This window comes from Triticum aestivum, chromosome 5B (genome assembly GCF_018294505.1).
Source record: "Triticum aestivum cultivar Chinese Spring chromosome 5B, IWGSC CS RefSeq v2.1, whole genome shotgun sequence".
Classification (NCBI taxonomy): domain Eukaryota; kingdom Viridiplantae; phylum Streptophyta; class Magnoliopsida; order Poales; family Poaceae; genus Triticum; species Triticum aestivum.
In genome coordinates this window covers 94,816,970-94,830,509 of record NC_057807.1, presented here as the reverse complement: position 1 = coordinate 94,830,509, position 13,540 = coordinate 94,816,970, and the positions used below count along the sequence as shown (strand labels likewise).

Below are 13,540 nucleotides of genomic sequence, written 5' to 3'. Positions count from 1 at the left end.
AGTCGTCAAAGTCAATGGATTGTTTGGCACTCTGAACAGGATATCAAGCTTTAAGAAGTACTACTACCTCCGTCCCGGTGTATAAGTCATTCGCGTAGTTCTAGGTCGATAATTTAACTATCTAAATATGTATTATATGTGACAAAAAATATATATTTAGAAACTACATCCGCGTGGAAATCTAGTGATATACTTTTCATGACATATAACACATATTTAATTCCTCAAATTGATGACCTAGAACTACGCGAATGACTTATACACCCGGACGGAGGGAGGTCCTTATTGTAATCCGTGTCAAATTTTGACTATAAATTTAACTAATAAAATGTTCATGCATGTCACCAAAAATTATATCATTGAAAACTATGTTTAAATACGAATTCAACGATATAATTTTTGTTGACATGCACTAATATTGTTTTCGTTAAATTTTTGATCAAAATTTAGCACAAATTACATAGGAAACTAATAAACCAGGACAGAGGTAGTACATAACAAAGGTCATTTTTGTTTCTACTCCGTTGGTCCATGCTGTGTCGCTTTCGGGTTGAATGGAGTAATATTGAAGATATCTTGATGATAAGCTGCAATCTCAATATGCACGTACTGTTAGATGAAAATGATGGTTGCCCCTTGAATTTTTTTATTTTTTTGAGAAACCACTCAATTACAAATAATATAAAAAAAATTAATTAAAGCTGTACCGAAGAAAATTTTGCACATGAATAATCTGGTGGTTTCTAGGCTGATGAAACGGTGTTTCTTCGTTATCGCACATTTTCCCTCGTGAGTCAAATAAAGGTGAATTAACGGCACGGCAGGGCATGAGAAAGAGAGCCATGGTTGATTGGTTGTGACCGATTGGAGCTGGGGCTTGCAGTCAATATATCTTCCTCTCAATATTATTACTACATTCATCTGGAAAGGGACGGGACACCATGGACCAACGGGATGGAACAAAAAGCGACCTTTTGTATGTCTAGTACTCCCTCTGTCCCATCAAACATCTTACATTATGGGACGGAGAGAGTATATACGTGCGCACGTGCTAGGAATAATTCAACGACTTGCACCGGAATCGTGAGTTAGTAATTCATCAGAGTTAGAAACAATGGTTTGACGACCTCCATAAAAATTTGGGATGATTTTATAAGTTAGTAAATTCAACCCCCATTCAGAGTGGAAAGTAGAGGCCCTTCCAAGGCTTTTGTACGCGCGTGCGCGCATGGGCTAGTTCAACAAGGTGTACCCAGAGTGCGTACTTGGGCGAAGTCTTGGATGGAGTAGCAGGGTCCTGGCTATGCACACTGTGTCTAATCCGAGTACTGAAGATGCTCAGACTTTTTCGGATTGGTGAGACAGTTTCCCGGCAATGGCGGCGGCAACAGACATGGCGAGATAGTGGGTTCTGTCTGATTCCAGATAACTACGTACCAGACTTGGCGTCCGAGCTCAAATTAGGCATAGCAGCAAAGGGTGCATTGTCAGACCAAACTCTGTTCCAGGGCCTCCACAACACCTTCAGTTAGCAGTTTTCAAGCCTTCAGTGAACGGATGGTCCAGATCGAGGCTCGCGGCACGATCCAACGGCTGAAACATGATTTACCGTTACTGTTAAATTTCACCGTGTCGTACTGTTTACCTTCTTACCGTTTTCCGCTGAGCTATGTAAGCCAGTGGCTTTACCTGAAATGAGCATCCATCTTCTGCGAACCAAATCAAAACACATGCAGTTCCTCTTATGGCGCATATGCCATGGTTCACGCGTGCTGCACTTTCCCCCCTTTTCAGAGATTTGCGACGAACCATACCCTAGCTATCGAAACTGCTCCGATCCAGAAAGGGGCATGATCATTGTTAGGCATACCGAGCACCAGGCAATCACACCAGCCAAATCACCCACCCAGATTAGCAGCCTGACACAAAATACATGGTCCTAAAATGCCACTTCAGAATCTCAAATTAGCAGCATTCACTGAATAATCCGGCCATTAAACTCCGACAACCAACCGTAGGTTCACCAACATCAAGAGTCGATCATCGTTCATGAGAGAACACAACAGACAAAGGTTATCAGTGTCAGACCTAAATTGTTTGTTCATCAGACAATAGGAATATGGGACGTCAGTGCAGCAGCAGCTGCTCTAGGTTCGGTATCTCACTACTCTGCTTCAGTCGCAACAGCGTGCTCAGCTCAGCGCTTCCTCTTCTTGAGGGCGCGCCACTGCTTGAGGACGAACTCCACCACCTCCTTGAGTGTCGCCTTCCGGTCTTCCTTGAAGTTCCACAGCTCCGGCACCGAGTAGCGCCCGCTCGGGTTGTACTCGTTCACCTCCAGCAGCGCCTTCGTCACCAGGGTGCACACCTCCTCACCGTACTTCTCCTTCAGCTCCCGCAGCTTCTCATCGTCCTCACGGAGAATCTCCTGACAAACAAAGCATACACACCGTTAGATAAACGACATTGCTTCATTTCGGATATGAACAGAGTATTAGTGTAAAGCACGTTCATTATGTTGTAATGCATCATGGTGAAAAACTACACCAAAATACACATACACAGGGACCAACCATTTCATGCTTGTGTTGTGGCAAGCATTTTAGTCACAAGTTCCATTGCCCAACACACGAGTCCAGCAGCAAATACTAGATGCACTCTGCTCCTAGAGCTGACGAATTACATATAACTTAACTGGTATAGAACTGACCGTCAACTTCAGAGAAAAGTGACAAAAGGACGAAAGCGAGTCTTGAGTAAATACAAATCAATTATTTTTCAATAAGATGCTATGCATATGACTGAACTCTGCACAAGGTACTGAACTCTGCACAAGGTGCCATCTTAAGTAAATGAAACTTAGCCAACCAGTTACTGTAAGCATATGACCGAATTGTCAGATTTGTTCATCAAGCATCCATCGAATATTAACTATTGCACAAAAACATAATTATTCATGGCACAGCCTAATATGACTGGCAAACTGATTAATTGTGAAGACCATCATGTGGTAGCTTACAACCACGCCATGATATGAAAAATAAGATCTTTTAAACTCCCAAGAAAAACTAGATTAGTCAACGAACACAAGAATATAGCTGGTGACACTTGGTGGCTGACAGTTTCTTGTTTTCCTCCTCTCTTTTTTGCAAGGATATGAACTGGTAATGCAACTAATATTAACGGAACAAGCTCAAATACAGCAAGATTCGAAGAATATAACACTATTCGGAGACATTAACTTGGTAAGTCCAATCTTTGTACTGTGGCAAATTCTACCTCAATAATACTTTGATCAACAGATTAGGTATTTCCTTCTTACTAATGTGAGAATTTTTGCTACGTATTGTTAGATGTGTATAGCCCTTTTCGGTTCATCCCTATTGTATACGGGGTTTTCTGCACTTTACCACACATGTATATGTAATGGCCTTTGGCCCTCAGTGAATACTAGTTGCTGTTTATCCAACATGGTATCAGATGTTAGGTTCCCCTCTCTCCCGCACGCTGCAACTCCGTGCTAGCTCCTCCCCCGATCCGTCCCCTTGCCGTCCGGCTGTTGGTGCTCGCTGCCCGTTTAGGCCGCTGTCGCATCTGCCCCTCCTCGTTGCGAATCCGGCCGATCCGCCCACTGGGCCTGGTCCGGCCCGGTCGCAGCCGCCTCCTGACTGGCCAGTCGCCCTCGCCCCAAGCTCCGCGTGGTCCTCCTCGCTGCGGATCCGGCCGCCCCGGCCCTCCTAGCCGCGGATCCGGCCACCCCGGTCTGCTCCACGGCCAGGCTCGGCCTGGCCGCCGCCGCCTCCTGATACGTCTCCGTCGTATCTATAATTTTTGATTGTTCCATGCCAATATTCTACAACTTTTACATACTTTTGGCAACTTTTTATACTATTTTCGGGACTAACATATTGATCCAGTGCCCAGCGCCAATTCCTGTTTGTTGCATGTTTTTTGTTTCGCAGAAAATCCATATCAACCGGAGTCCAAACGGGATAAAAACGGACGGAGAATATTTTTGGAATATTTATGATTTTTGGGAAGAAGAATCGACGCGAGATGATGCTCGAGGGGCCCACGAGGCAGGGGGCGCGGCCCTGACCCTCGTGGGCACCCCGTAAGGCAGTTGCTTCTCTTCTTTTGCCGCAAGAAAGCTAATTTCCGAAAAAAAATCGTGTTGAAGGTTTCAATCCAATCGGAGTTACGGATATCCGGATATATAAGAAACGGTGAAAGGGCATAATCAGGAACGCAGAAACAGAGAGAGACAGAGAGACAAATCCAATCTCGGAGGGGCTCTCGCCCCTCCCATACCATGGAGACCATGGACCAGAGGGGAAACCCTTCTCCCATCTAGGGAGAAGGTCAAGGAAGAAGAAGAAGAAGAAGGGGGGCTCTCTCCCCCTCTCTCCTGGTGGCGCTGGAACGCCGCCGGGGCCATCATCATCACCGTGATCTACACCAACACCTCCGTCATCTTCACCAACATCTCTATCACCTTCCCCCATCTATCTACAACGGTCCACTCTCCCGCAACCCACTGTACCCTCTACTTGAACATGGTGCTTTATGCTTCATATTATTATCCAATGATGTGTTGCCATCCTATGATGTCCGAGTAGATTTTCGTTGTCCTATTGGTAATTGATGAATTGTTATGATTGGTTTAATTTGCTTGTGGTTATGTTGTTGTCCTTTGGTGCCCATCATATGAGCGTGCGCGTGGATCACACCATAGGGTTAGTTGTATGTTGATAGGACTGTGTATTGGAGGGCAAGAGTGACAGAAGCTTCAACCTAGCATAGAAATTGATGCATATGGGATTGAAGGGGGGCCAATATATCTTAATGCTATGGTTGGGTTTTACCTTAATGAACGTTAGTAGTTGCGGATGCTTGCTAATAGTTCCAATCATAAGTGCATAGAATTCCAAGTCAGGGATGACATGCTAGCAGTGGCCTCTCCCACATAAAACTTGCTATCGGTCTGGTAAAGTAGTCAATTGCTTAGGGACAATTTCGCAACTCCTACCACCGCTTTTCCACACTCGCTATACTAACTTTATTGCTTCTTTACCTAAACAGCCCCTAGCTTTTATTTACGTGCTCTTTATATTCTTGCAAACCTACCCAACAACACCTACAAAGTACTTCTAGTTTCATACTTGTTCTAGGTAAAGCGAACGTTAAGCGTGTGTAGAGTTGTATCGGTGGTCGATAGAACTTGAGGGAATATTTGTTCTACATTTAGCTCCTCATTGGGTTCGACACTCTTACTTATTGAAAGAGGCTACAATTGATCCCCTATACTTGTGGGTTATCACCTCCTGCCGGTCCTTCTTGCCGCGGATCCGGCCGCCCCGGTCTGCTCCACGGCCAGGCCGAACCTCCTGTCGGTCACCTACTACAACAGGCCGCCGCCTCCTGCCGGTCCTTCTTGCCGCGGACCCGGCCGCCCAGTCCTTCTCCGCTGCCAGGCTCGGCCCGGCCGCCGCCGCCGCCTCCTGCCGGCCGGCCGCCGGCACCCCCTGCTCCGCTTGGCCTTCCTCGCCTCGGCCATCTCTCGCTTGGCCGCTCGTACAGAGTGCTCCTGCTCTTGTTCGGCCTGGCTGTTCCTTGGGCTGGTTGACCCCGTGTAGCAATCTATTCCAAAAAAACAGTGAGCTCGTCATGTCTTCGTCGGGCTATGTGGTTGTTCCTCGGTGCTCGGTGATCTTTGATGGCACCAACTATGCCAAGTTTGTGGGTTTCATGCGCATCCACATGCGTGGTCTTCTCCTGTGGGGTGTTCTCTCTGGCGAGGTTCCCTGTCCGCCTTGCCCTGTTGCTCCTGTGGCTCCTATCCCGTCGGTGCCGCCTGTTCTTGCTGCTGATACTTCTCAGGCTGATCCGGATACAGCCAAGGCCCTTGACGATGTTGCAGTTGATGCTTATGATCAGCAGGTATCCGCCTACTCAGATGCTCTTTCTACTTATCGAGATGATTTGTCTGCTTACACTCAGTGGTGCAATGATGATGCTCGAGCTGCTGCTATTCTCACTGTGAGTTTTTACCTCAGCTTGCATCTGAGTTCATGGGTCTCGGTACTGTTGCTGCGATGTGGTCCTATCTTTGTCAGCGCTATCAGCCATCTGGTGATGCTCTCTACTTATTTGTGGTGTGTCAGGAGCACGCTCTTCAGCAGGGTGACTCTTCTGTTGATGAGTTCTAATCATAGAGCTCTGCCATCTGGCATCAACTTGACTCTCTCAGGACAGCTGTTTGTGGCACTTGCCGTTGTTGCCAGACTGTGCGGTCAGACTTGGAGTTTCATCGCCTCCATGAGTTCTTATCTCGACTTCGTCCCGAGTTTGAGCCTCGGCGTGCTCACCTACTTGCTCGTGGTCGTGTTGCTTTTTCGGAGGTGCTTGCAGAGATTCGTGCTGAGGAGACATGCCTTTGTTCTGCTGGTCTGCTTGTGGTTCCCACGGTTCTTGCTGCCCGAGCTCCTGTGTCATCTGCTCGCCTCACCACTCCACCGCTCCTGCCCACACCTCCAGGGGGGCGAGTTATCCTCCTTCTTCAGGAGAGGGTCGGTCGCGCTCGCACACCTTCTGTGGCTACTGCAACAGGCCAGGTCACCCAGAGTCTGATTGTCACAAGAAGCGGAAAGACGTGAAACGCTCTTCTTCTAGTGGGACTCGTGCGTCTTCCTCGACTTCGTCGCTCACTAACCAGGATATTGTGCGGCTCAAGTGCATGTTCGCTTCCTTTGGTTCTCCCTCGACGGATTGTGTTGCCACTGTGACTGCCACCACCACTCCGCCCCCGCCGGAGCCTACTCAGTCAGGTACATCCTCGTGGGTTCTGGATTCTGGAGCTTCTTTTCATATGTCTTCTGATTCTTCTGCTTTATCTTCTCTTCGACCTCTTGATTTTCCTCTTAATGTTCTCACTGCCGATGGCACACCTCTTCCTGTTACTAGTCGTGGCATCCTTTCCACTCCGTCCTTTTCGGTTCCTAGTGTTTCTCATGTTCCTCGTCTTGCCATAAATCTCTTTTCTGCTGCCCAACTTACTGATTCTGGCTGTCGTGTCATTCTTGATGCCGACTCTTGTTCTGTTCAGGATCATCGCACTCAGGCTCTAGTTGGCGCTGGGCCTCGGCGCCGTGAGTCTGAGGGCCTTTGGGAGGTTGAATGGCTTTGTGTTCCTTCCGCTGCTACCACATATGCCAGCTCTCATGCTCTAGCTGCCTCCTCTTCTGCGTCCTTCCAGCAGTGGCATCATCGACTTGGTCACATCTGTGGCTCTCACTTGTCCTCATTAGTTCACCAAGGCGTCTTAGGATCTGTCTCTGGTGATGTTTCGTTGCATTGTGATGGTTGTAGGCTTGGCAAACAGACTCAGTTACCTTATCCTACCAGTGAGTCTGTATCTCAGCGTCCTCTTGACTTAGTTCATTCTGATGTATGGGGTCCTGCTCCTTTTGACTCGAAAGGGGGTCATCGCTACTATGTTTTGTTTATTGATGATTTCTCTCGCTACACTTGGCTTTATTGTATGAAATCTCGCAGCGAGGTTCTCTCCATATACAAGTGTTTTGCTGCCATGGTTCGCACTCAATTCTCCACGCCTGTCCGTATCTTCTGTGCTGACTCAGCTGGAGAGTATATCTCTCACATGTTGCGTGGTTTTCTTGTGGAGCAGGGTACTCTTGCCCTAGTTCCCATCCTCAGAATGGCGTTGCTGAACGCAAACATCGCCATTTGGTTGAGACGGCTCGGACGATGATGATCGCCGCCTTTCTTCCACCCCATTTTTGGGCTGAGGCTGTTTCCGCATCCACCCACCTCATTAACATTCAGCCATCGGCTGCCTTGAAGGGTGGTATTCCTATGGAGCGTCTCTGGTCGCTCTCCGGACTACTCTCCTCTTCGTATGTTTGGATGCGTGTGCTATATTCTTCTTGCTCCGCGAGAACGAACCAAGTTGATTGCTCAGTCAGTTGAGTGTGTTTTTCTTGCTACAGTGATGAGCACAAGGGCTATCGTTGTTGGGATCCTGTTGGTCGCCGACTGCGCATTTCGCGTGATGTGACTTTTGATGAGTCTCGCTCTTACTATCCGCGTCCCTCCTCCTCGAGCTTTTCCGTGGAAGATATCTCTTTTTTCCTCCTTCCCGACACATCTCCCTCTGTGCCTCCTGTTTTCCCTCTCCCCCGATGAGTCTCCCTACACCACCAGTACCACCATCACCTCCCTCCTCCTCCTCCTCTCCCTCCCCACCCTCCTTCCCAGTCTTTCGCCCTCACTCCCCCTTTCCTCTCCACTACACTCGTCGTCCTCGTGTTGTGGATGATCCTACTAATGTACCCTCTACTTACGGTGTTTCTCCTCTCACGCCTCACTGGTCCATAACCTTCGCGTTAGGCCTTGTCCCCCACCCAGTCGCTATTCTCCTGACCAGTATGGTCTCTCTGCCATTGCTGAGCCCACCACCTATCGGGCTGCCATGACTGAGCCTGAATGGCAGCTTGCGATGGCTGAGGAGCTTGCGACGCTTGAGCGCAATGGCACGTGGGATCTGGTTCCTCCCCCTTCTGGTGTTCGTCCCATCACGTGCAAGTGGGTCTATAAGATTAAGACTCGCTCCGATGGTTCTCTTGAGCGCTACAAAGCTCGTCTTGTGGCTCGTGGCTTTCAGCAGGAACATGGGCGTGATTATGATGAGACTTTCGCTCCTGTGGCCCACATGACCACTATCCGCACTCTCCTTGTTGTGGCTTCTGTTCGTCATTGGCCTGTGTCTCAGCTTGACGTTCAGAACGCCTTTCTCAATGGCGATTTGCATGAGGAGATTTATATGCAGGCACCACCGGGGTACTATGCTCCTGATGGTCTGGTCTGTAACGCCGCTCCCTCTATGGTCTTAAACAGGCCCCTCGCGCCTGGTTCGAGCGTTTCGCCTCTGTGGTGACTGCCGCTGGTTTCTTGCCTAGTGATCATGACCCCGCGTTGTTTGTTCACACGTCTCCTCGTGGTCGGACTCTTCTCCTTCTCTATGTTGATGACATGATCATCACTGGTGACGACTCTGACTATATTGCCTTTGTTAAGGCCCGCCTTCGCGACCAGTTCCTCATGACTGATCTTGGTCTACTTCGATATTTTCTTGGGATTGAGATCTCCTCGACCTTTGATGGCTTCTACATCTTCCAGGAAAAATATATTCATGATCTTCTTGCTCGTGCTACTCTTGGTGATGAGCGCACTATTGTGACTCCTATGGAGCTCAGTGTTCAGCTTCGTGCCTCTGACGGTGACCCTCTTCCTAATCCCACTCGCTATTGTCACCTCGTTGGCAGCCTTGTCTACCTTGCCGTTACGCGTCCTAACATCTCCTATCCTGTTCACATACCGAGTCAGTTTGTTTCAGCACGCACCTCTGTCCACTATAGTCATCTCTTTCGTGTTCTCTGATATCTTCGTGGCACGATCTCTCATCGCCTTTTCTTTCCCCGCTCCAGCTCTCTTGAGCTCCAGGCCTACTCTGATGCTACATGGGCTAGTGATCCCTCTGATCGCCGCTCGCTGTCTGCTTATTGTGTCTTCCTTGGTGGCTCTCTCATTGCCTGGAAGACAAAGAAACAGACTGTAGTTTCTCGCTCGAGTACAGAGGCTGAGTTGCGAGCAATGGCTATGTTGACGGCTGAGGTGATCTGGTTACGGTGGCTACTTGAGGATTTTGGTGTGTCTGCTACTACCTCGACTCCCTTACTGTCAGACAGTACCGGTGCTATCAGTATTGCGCGTGACCCGGTAAAACATGAGCTCACCAAGCACATCGGTGTGGATGCCCACTTTGTGTGTGCTACTGTGCAGGATCAGACTCTCGCTCTTCACTATGTGCCCTCTGAGTTACAGTTGGCCGACTTCTTCACGAAGGCATAGACTCGAGTGCAACATAGTTTTCTTCTCTCCAAACTCAGTGTTGTTGATCCACCATGAGTTTGAGGGGGGGGGGGTGTTAGATGTGTATAGCCCCTTTTTGGTTTATCCCCATTGTATAAGGGGTTTTCTGCACTTTACCACACATGTATATGTAATGGCCTTTGGTCCTCGGTGAATACTAGTTGTTGTTTATCCAACACTTATGTCCCTTTAGATCAATGTAAGAATATCTAGGGGAGTAAGTTGGTGCCTCAGATTCTCATCTTTCACCACAATTTCATAGACGTACCATGTTACTGTTTGCAGAACTGGAAATTCACTACGAAATTGGCAACTCAAGATTACAAGCTATTAGAGAAGAGAAAAGTGTGTAAAAGCAAGATTGAAGAGATTATTACCTTCGCTTTGCCGCCATCCACAACAACTTTAAAAGGGTGCCATTCTGGATTTCTAATCTCATCCTCCCACTTTGAACAAAGAATGGAGGCAGTAACTTCTGCATCTTCTTTTGCCATTTTACGTTTGCAGGCAATCGCAAATGATTTCAGATCAAGATCACCCATTCTTTTAATGCCTATATTTGCTCGGCCAGTTGTGACATCCAACAAACCCTACAGCATATGTGACAGATAGCTCGAAGATGTAAATACAAAAAAAAAATACTAGACAAGTGCAAGTGCACAATAAATGAGTTGCCTTACATCTATTAGCTTCTTCCGAGCATCTTGCAACTCATCGTTGCTCATCCTTTCCTTAATAAGCAGAGCCCCATGGAGTGATTCCATCTCATTTATTTCATCATACTTCTCCTGCAGCTCCTTGCTAAGTTCATCAATTTTCCTCTTTGATTCAAAGTCTTCCTCGCCTGGCATATGCTTCATAACATTCAATTTTCCCTGCAGATGTTTTATTTTTAACTCAAGCTTTTGTCTGGCATCCAGTTTCTGCTCTAACTTGATAATCTCATCTACAGCAGCTTGTTTCTCCCTCTACAGTTTGCCATTTCCAGCAAAGTCAGTCATATGAATTAGCATCTAAAGAAGTCAAGTGAAACAATATATCAAGGCACAAACCTTGTGTTTTTCCACAAGCTTCAGGACCATTTCGTCGGCCTTCTGTTGCTCCAATGTTGCCATCTTGAGATATTTTGCCTTGATCATGTTCTGTATTCACCACAACAGCCTGACATGAGTGTTATGCAGAAACACTGAGTAGGGGGTACCTAACGGCATCTACATGTTTACCTACCTACCACGATGCCCTCTCTAGAGATTAAAAAACAAGTTCCATGCATTTTGCTCAAATTGTTGAAATGTTCTAGATCGAAATGTCGAACGACAAAAAAAAAGTAAACAGAAAGACACATTTTTTCAATGGCATGTGTTTCTGTCAGATGGACATGGGATCTGATCACCTCATCATTTCCCCCCCCTCAGGTTTCTCTCTGGATTAATCCCATCTTAACGCAATATGTTTTTGGTTTCTCTGGCAGACACAGCACAAGAAGTAGTAACAGAAAGAACACTAGGGTAGTGTTTTTTGTGTTTAAGCCTAGTGGAGCACATAGGTTTTTTATGTTTAGGCCTAGTGGAAGTGGAACTCTGTAATTATGATTCTCCAAACAAAAACTCTGTAATTATGATTCTCCAAACAATAGGTTCTGAACACAGGAAATATTTTCTACAAAGCAATTTTGTGGTGATTTTTTCTTGCAGCGTAATCTAGAAAGAAGCACCGAAACAATGAACCATCATTCGTAACAAACAAAAAGAGGTGACACAAAACTAATTTCCATATATCATATTTTTATGGGAGACATCCGGTGCGTACCTTTTCCTTCTCCTTCTCGAGATTCCTTATGTCAGATTCGCTACGCACAGCAAGCTCATCGAGCTGCTTGGATTTGAGCTCAAGATCCTGCATCTTGGAATCCAGCTCCGAACGGACCTTCTGATTCTCATTGATAATCATCTGAGAGTGCCGACGAGCAAGCTGCTGCATCTTGTGGATTTCTGGTCACAATGCAATGCAAGTTCAGAAGGCATTAAATAACTGAAAGGTCCCTCCCAATGCTCAAAGGAGAGAAATGCATATATGTTGTTCTGTCATAATAACAGAGCATATGAACAGAAAGAGTTTGCAACCAACTAACCATCGTTGTATCGCTGGAGCATGAGCTCCTTCTCTTCCATCACCCTGTCCATCGAGGTAGTCCTCTCACTGTACTTGGACTCAAGCTCCTGGACATGCTTGGCCTTCACCTCAATCTGGCTGGCCAAATTGGCCACCAGCTTGTCAGTCTTGCGCGTCCCTTCGCTCTCAAGCTCTGCAACGGACTTCACATCGCCATTCCTCTGCAGGTACTCCCCGATCAGCCCCGGCCTCCGTCGATCGTCGGCCCTTGCAACCCACCCGAACATCATCTCCGGCGCTCCTCGGCACCTGCTCGCCTCCCAGCTAAGTTTGCCACGGCCCTGTGCCTCAAAGTGACTCTCAAATTTGAGACCATTGCCGAGAGAGGCATAGTCCTTCCCGAACTCGACGATGGCGTTCCCGGTGTGGCCTCTGTGGCTCCACAGAGGCACGACCTTGTGCGGGCAGAAGGCGGCGAGCTGCTCCTTGAGCCGGTTCCCGCTCTCCCCGATCTGCCGCCCGCCTCTCCGCTCGGTGGGCACGTTGGCCAGCACGCCCATCCACGGCCACACGAACTGCTCCTCTCTGCTCTGGACACGGCGAGGCCCCACGGCCGGCGGCGGCTCCGGTGAGTCCGGCACTTCGTCCTTCGCGCGCTTGGTGAGGCCGCGGTCATGCCCATTAGCGTCTGAGCCTGCTCCATCTGCGTGACGCCGAGTCAGGGTATCGCTGGCACTCCGGTCGCTCCTCCGGAAACCCCCTTCCTCGCGAATCCTACCGAAATGGGGAAAGGAAAGACGCTCAATTGCAGCCGCCTCTCGGGTATGGAGCGAAATCTCAGGGAGGGGGAAAGCATCACGTACCGCTCATCAGGTGCCTCGCCGGAGTCCATGGACCCGGGCGCCTGCTGGCCAGACCGACGCCGCCCCCGCCGCCAACCAACCTAGGTTTACTGCCCAGTAAGGATCGGTCGGTCCAATGCCGTTCGGAGGAAGGGGGAGGCGAGCGAGTCCGAGGGGTTGGGCTCACCTTGCCTCGGCGCCGGCGAGGTGCTGTAGCCGAGCAGAGCAAAGCGGAGAGGCGGAGGAGGTGAATGAATGATGATCCCGTGATCGATCGAGCAGGCGATCGAGAGGACGAAATGGCCAAATCGGGTAAGCGTCCGTCCGACCCATGGTGCAGCCGGGCCACCTTGCTCTCTCTGCCACACTCCTCAAGCCTCTGCACCCGTCCACGTGTCCACATCTTATCGGCCTACAGTTCTTTAATACGTCCTGCGATTAAGAACTACCTCAAATTTCATGGTAAATTCTTTAATACGTATGCTGTACCACCAAGGCTTCAATAAGATGCTGCAATTAGACAAGAACAGCGTCACCCAACCTGTATATTGGACGACATTTCATTACCTTTAGAACATCTCCAGCCCATCAAACTCGGTGCCCTAAAAAAGTTATAATGCATGAGGGAGAAGGTT

General features: G+C 48.4%; 1 protein-coding gene across 2 annotated transcripts; it reads right to left on the bottom strand.

Moving 5' to 3' along the window:
- Positions 1 to 1,934: 1,934 nt before the first annotated feature.
- On the bottom strand, positions 1,935 to 13,231 carry LOC123110588 (factor of DNA methylation 1). 2 transcript variants are annotated; one of them, XM_044531145.1, is made up of 8 exons: positions 13,093 to 13,205; positions 12,927 to 13,006; positions 12,083 to 12,837; positions 11,761 to 11,942; positions 11,004 to 11,093; positions 10,632 to 10,919; positions 10,329 to 10,541; positions 1,935 to 2,428 (listed from the first exon to the last, which is right to left on the bottom strand). In XM_044531145.1, the coding sequence occupies exons 2-8, from the start codon at positions 12,953 to 12,955 to the stop codon at positions 2,198 to 2,200; spliced, it is 1,788 nt and encodes a 595-aa protein (XP_044387080.1). In that variant the 5' UTR covers positions 12,956 to 13,006; positions 13,093 to 13,205; the 3' UTR covers positions 1,935 to 2,197. The 2 variants fall into 2 exon arrangements, with proteins under 2 accessions (XP_044387080.1, XP_044387079.1); XM_044531144.1 differs by having other exon boundaries at positions 12,927 to 13,231.
- Between the last annotated feature and the right edge of the window lie 309 nt (positions 13,232 to 13,540).

Bases quoted from the DNA above. Each gene is read 5' to 3' on its own strand.
- LOC123110588 (XM_044531144.1), bottom strand. From the start codon at position 12,955: ATGGACTCCGGCGAGGCACCTGATGAGCG. The intron at 12,838-12,926 runs GTACGTGATGCT...CCATTTCGGTAG, and splicing joins GGCGAGGCACCTGATGAGCG to GATTCGCGAGGAAGGGGGTT. The intron at 11,094-11,760 runs GTACGCACCGGA...TGGTGAATACAG, and splicing joins TCGAGAAGGAGAAGGAAAAG to AACATGATCAAGGCAAAATA.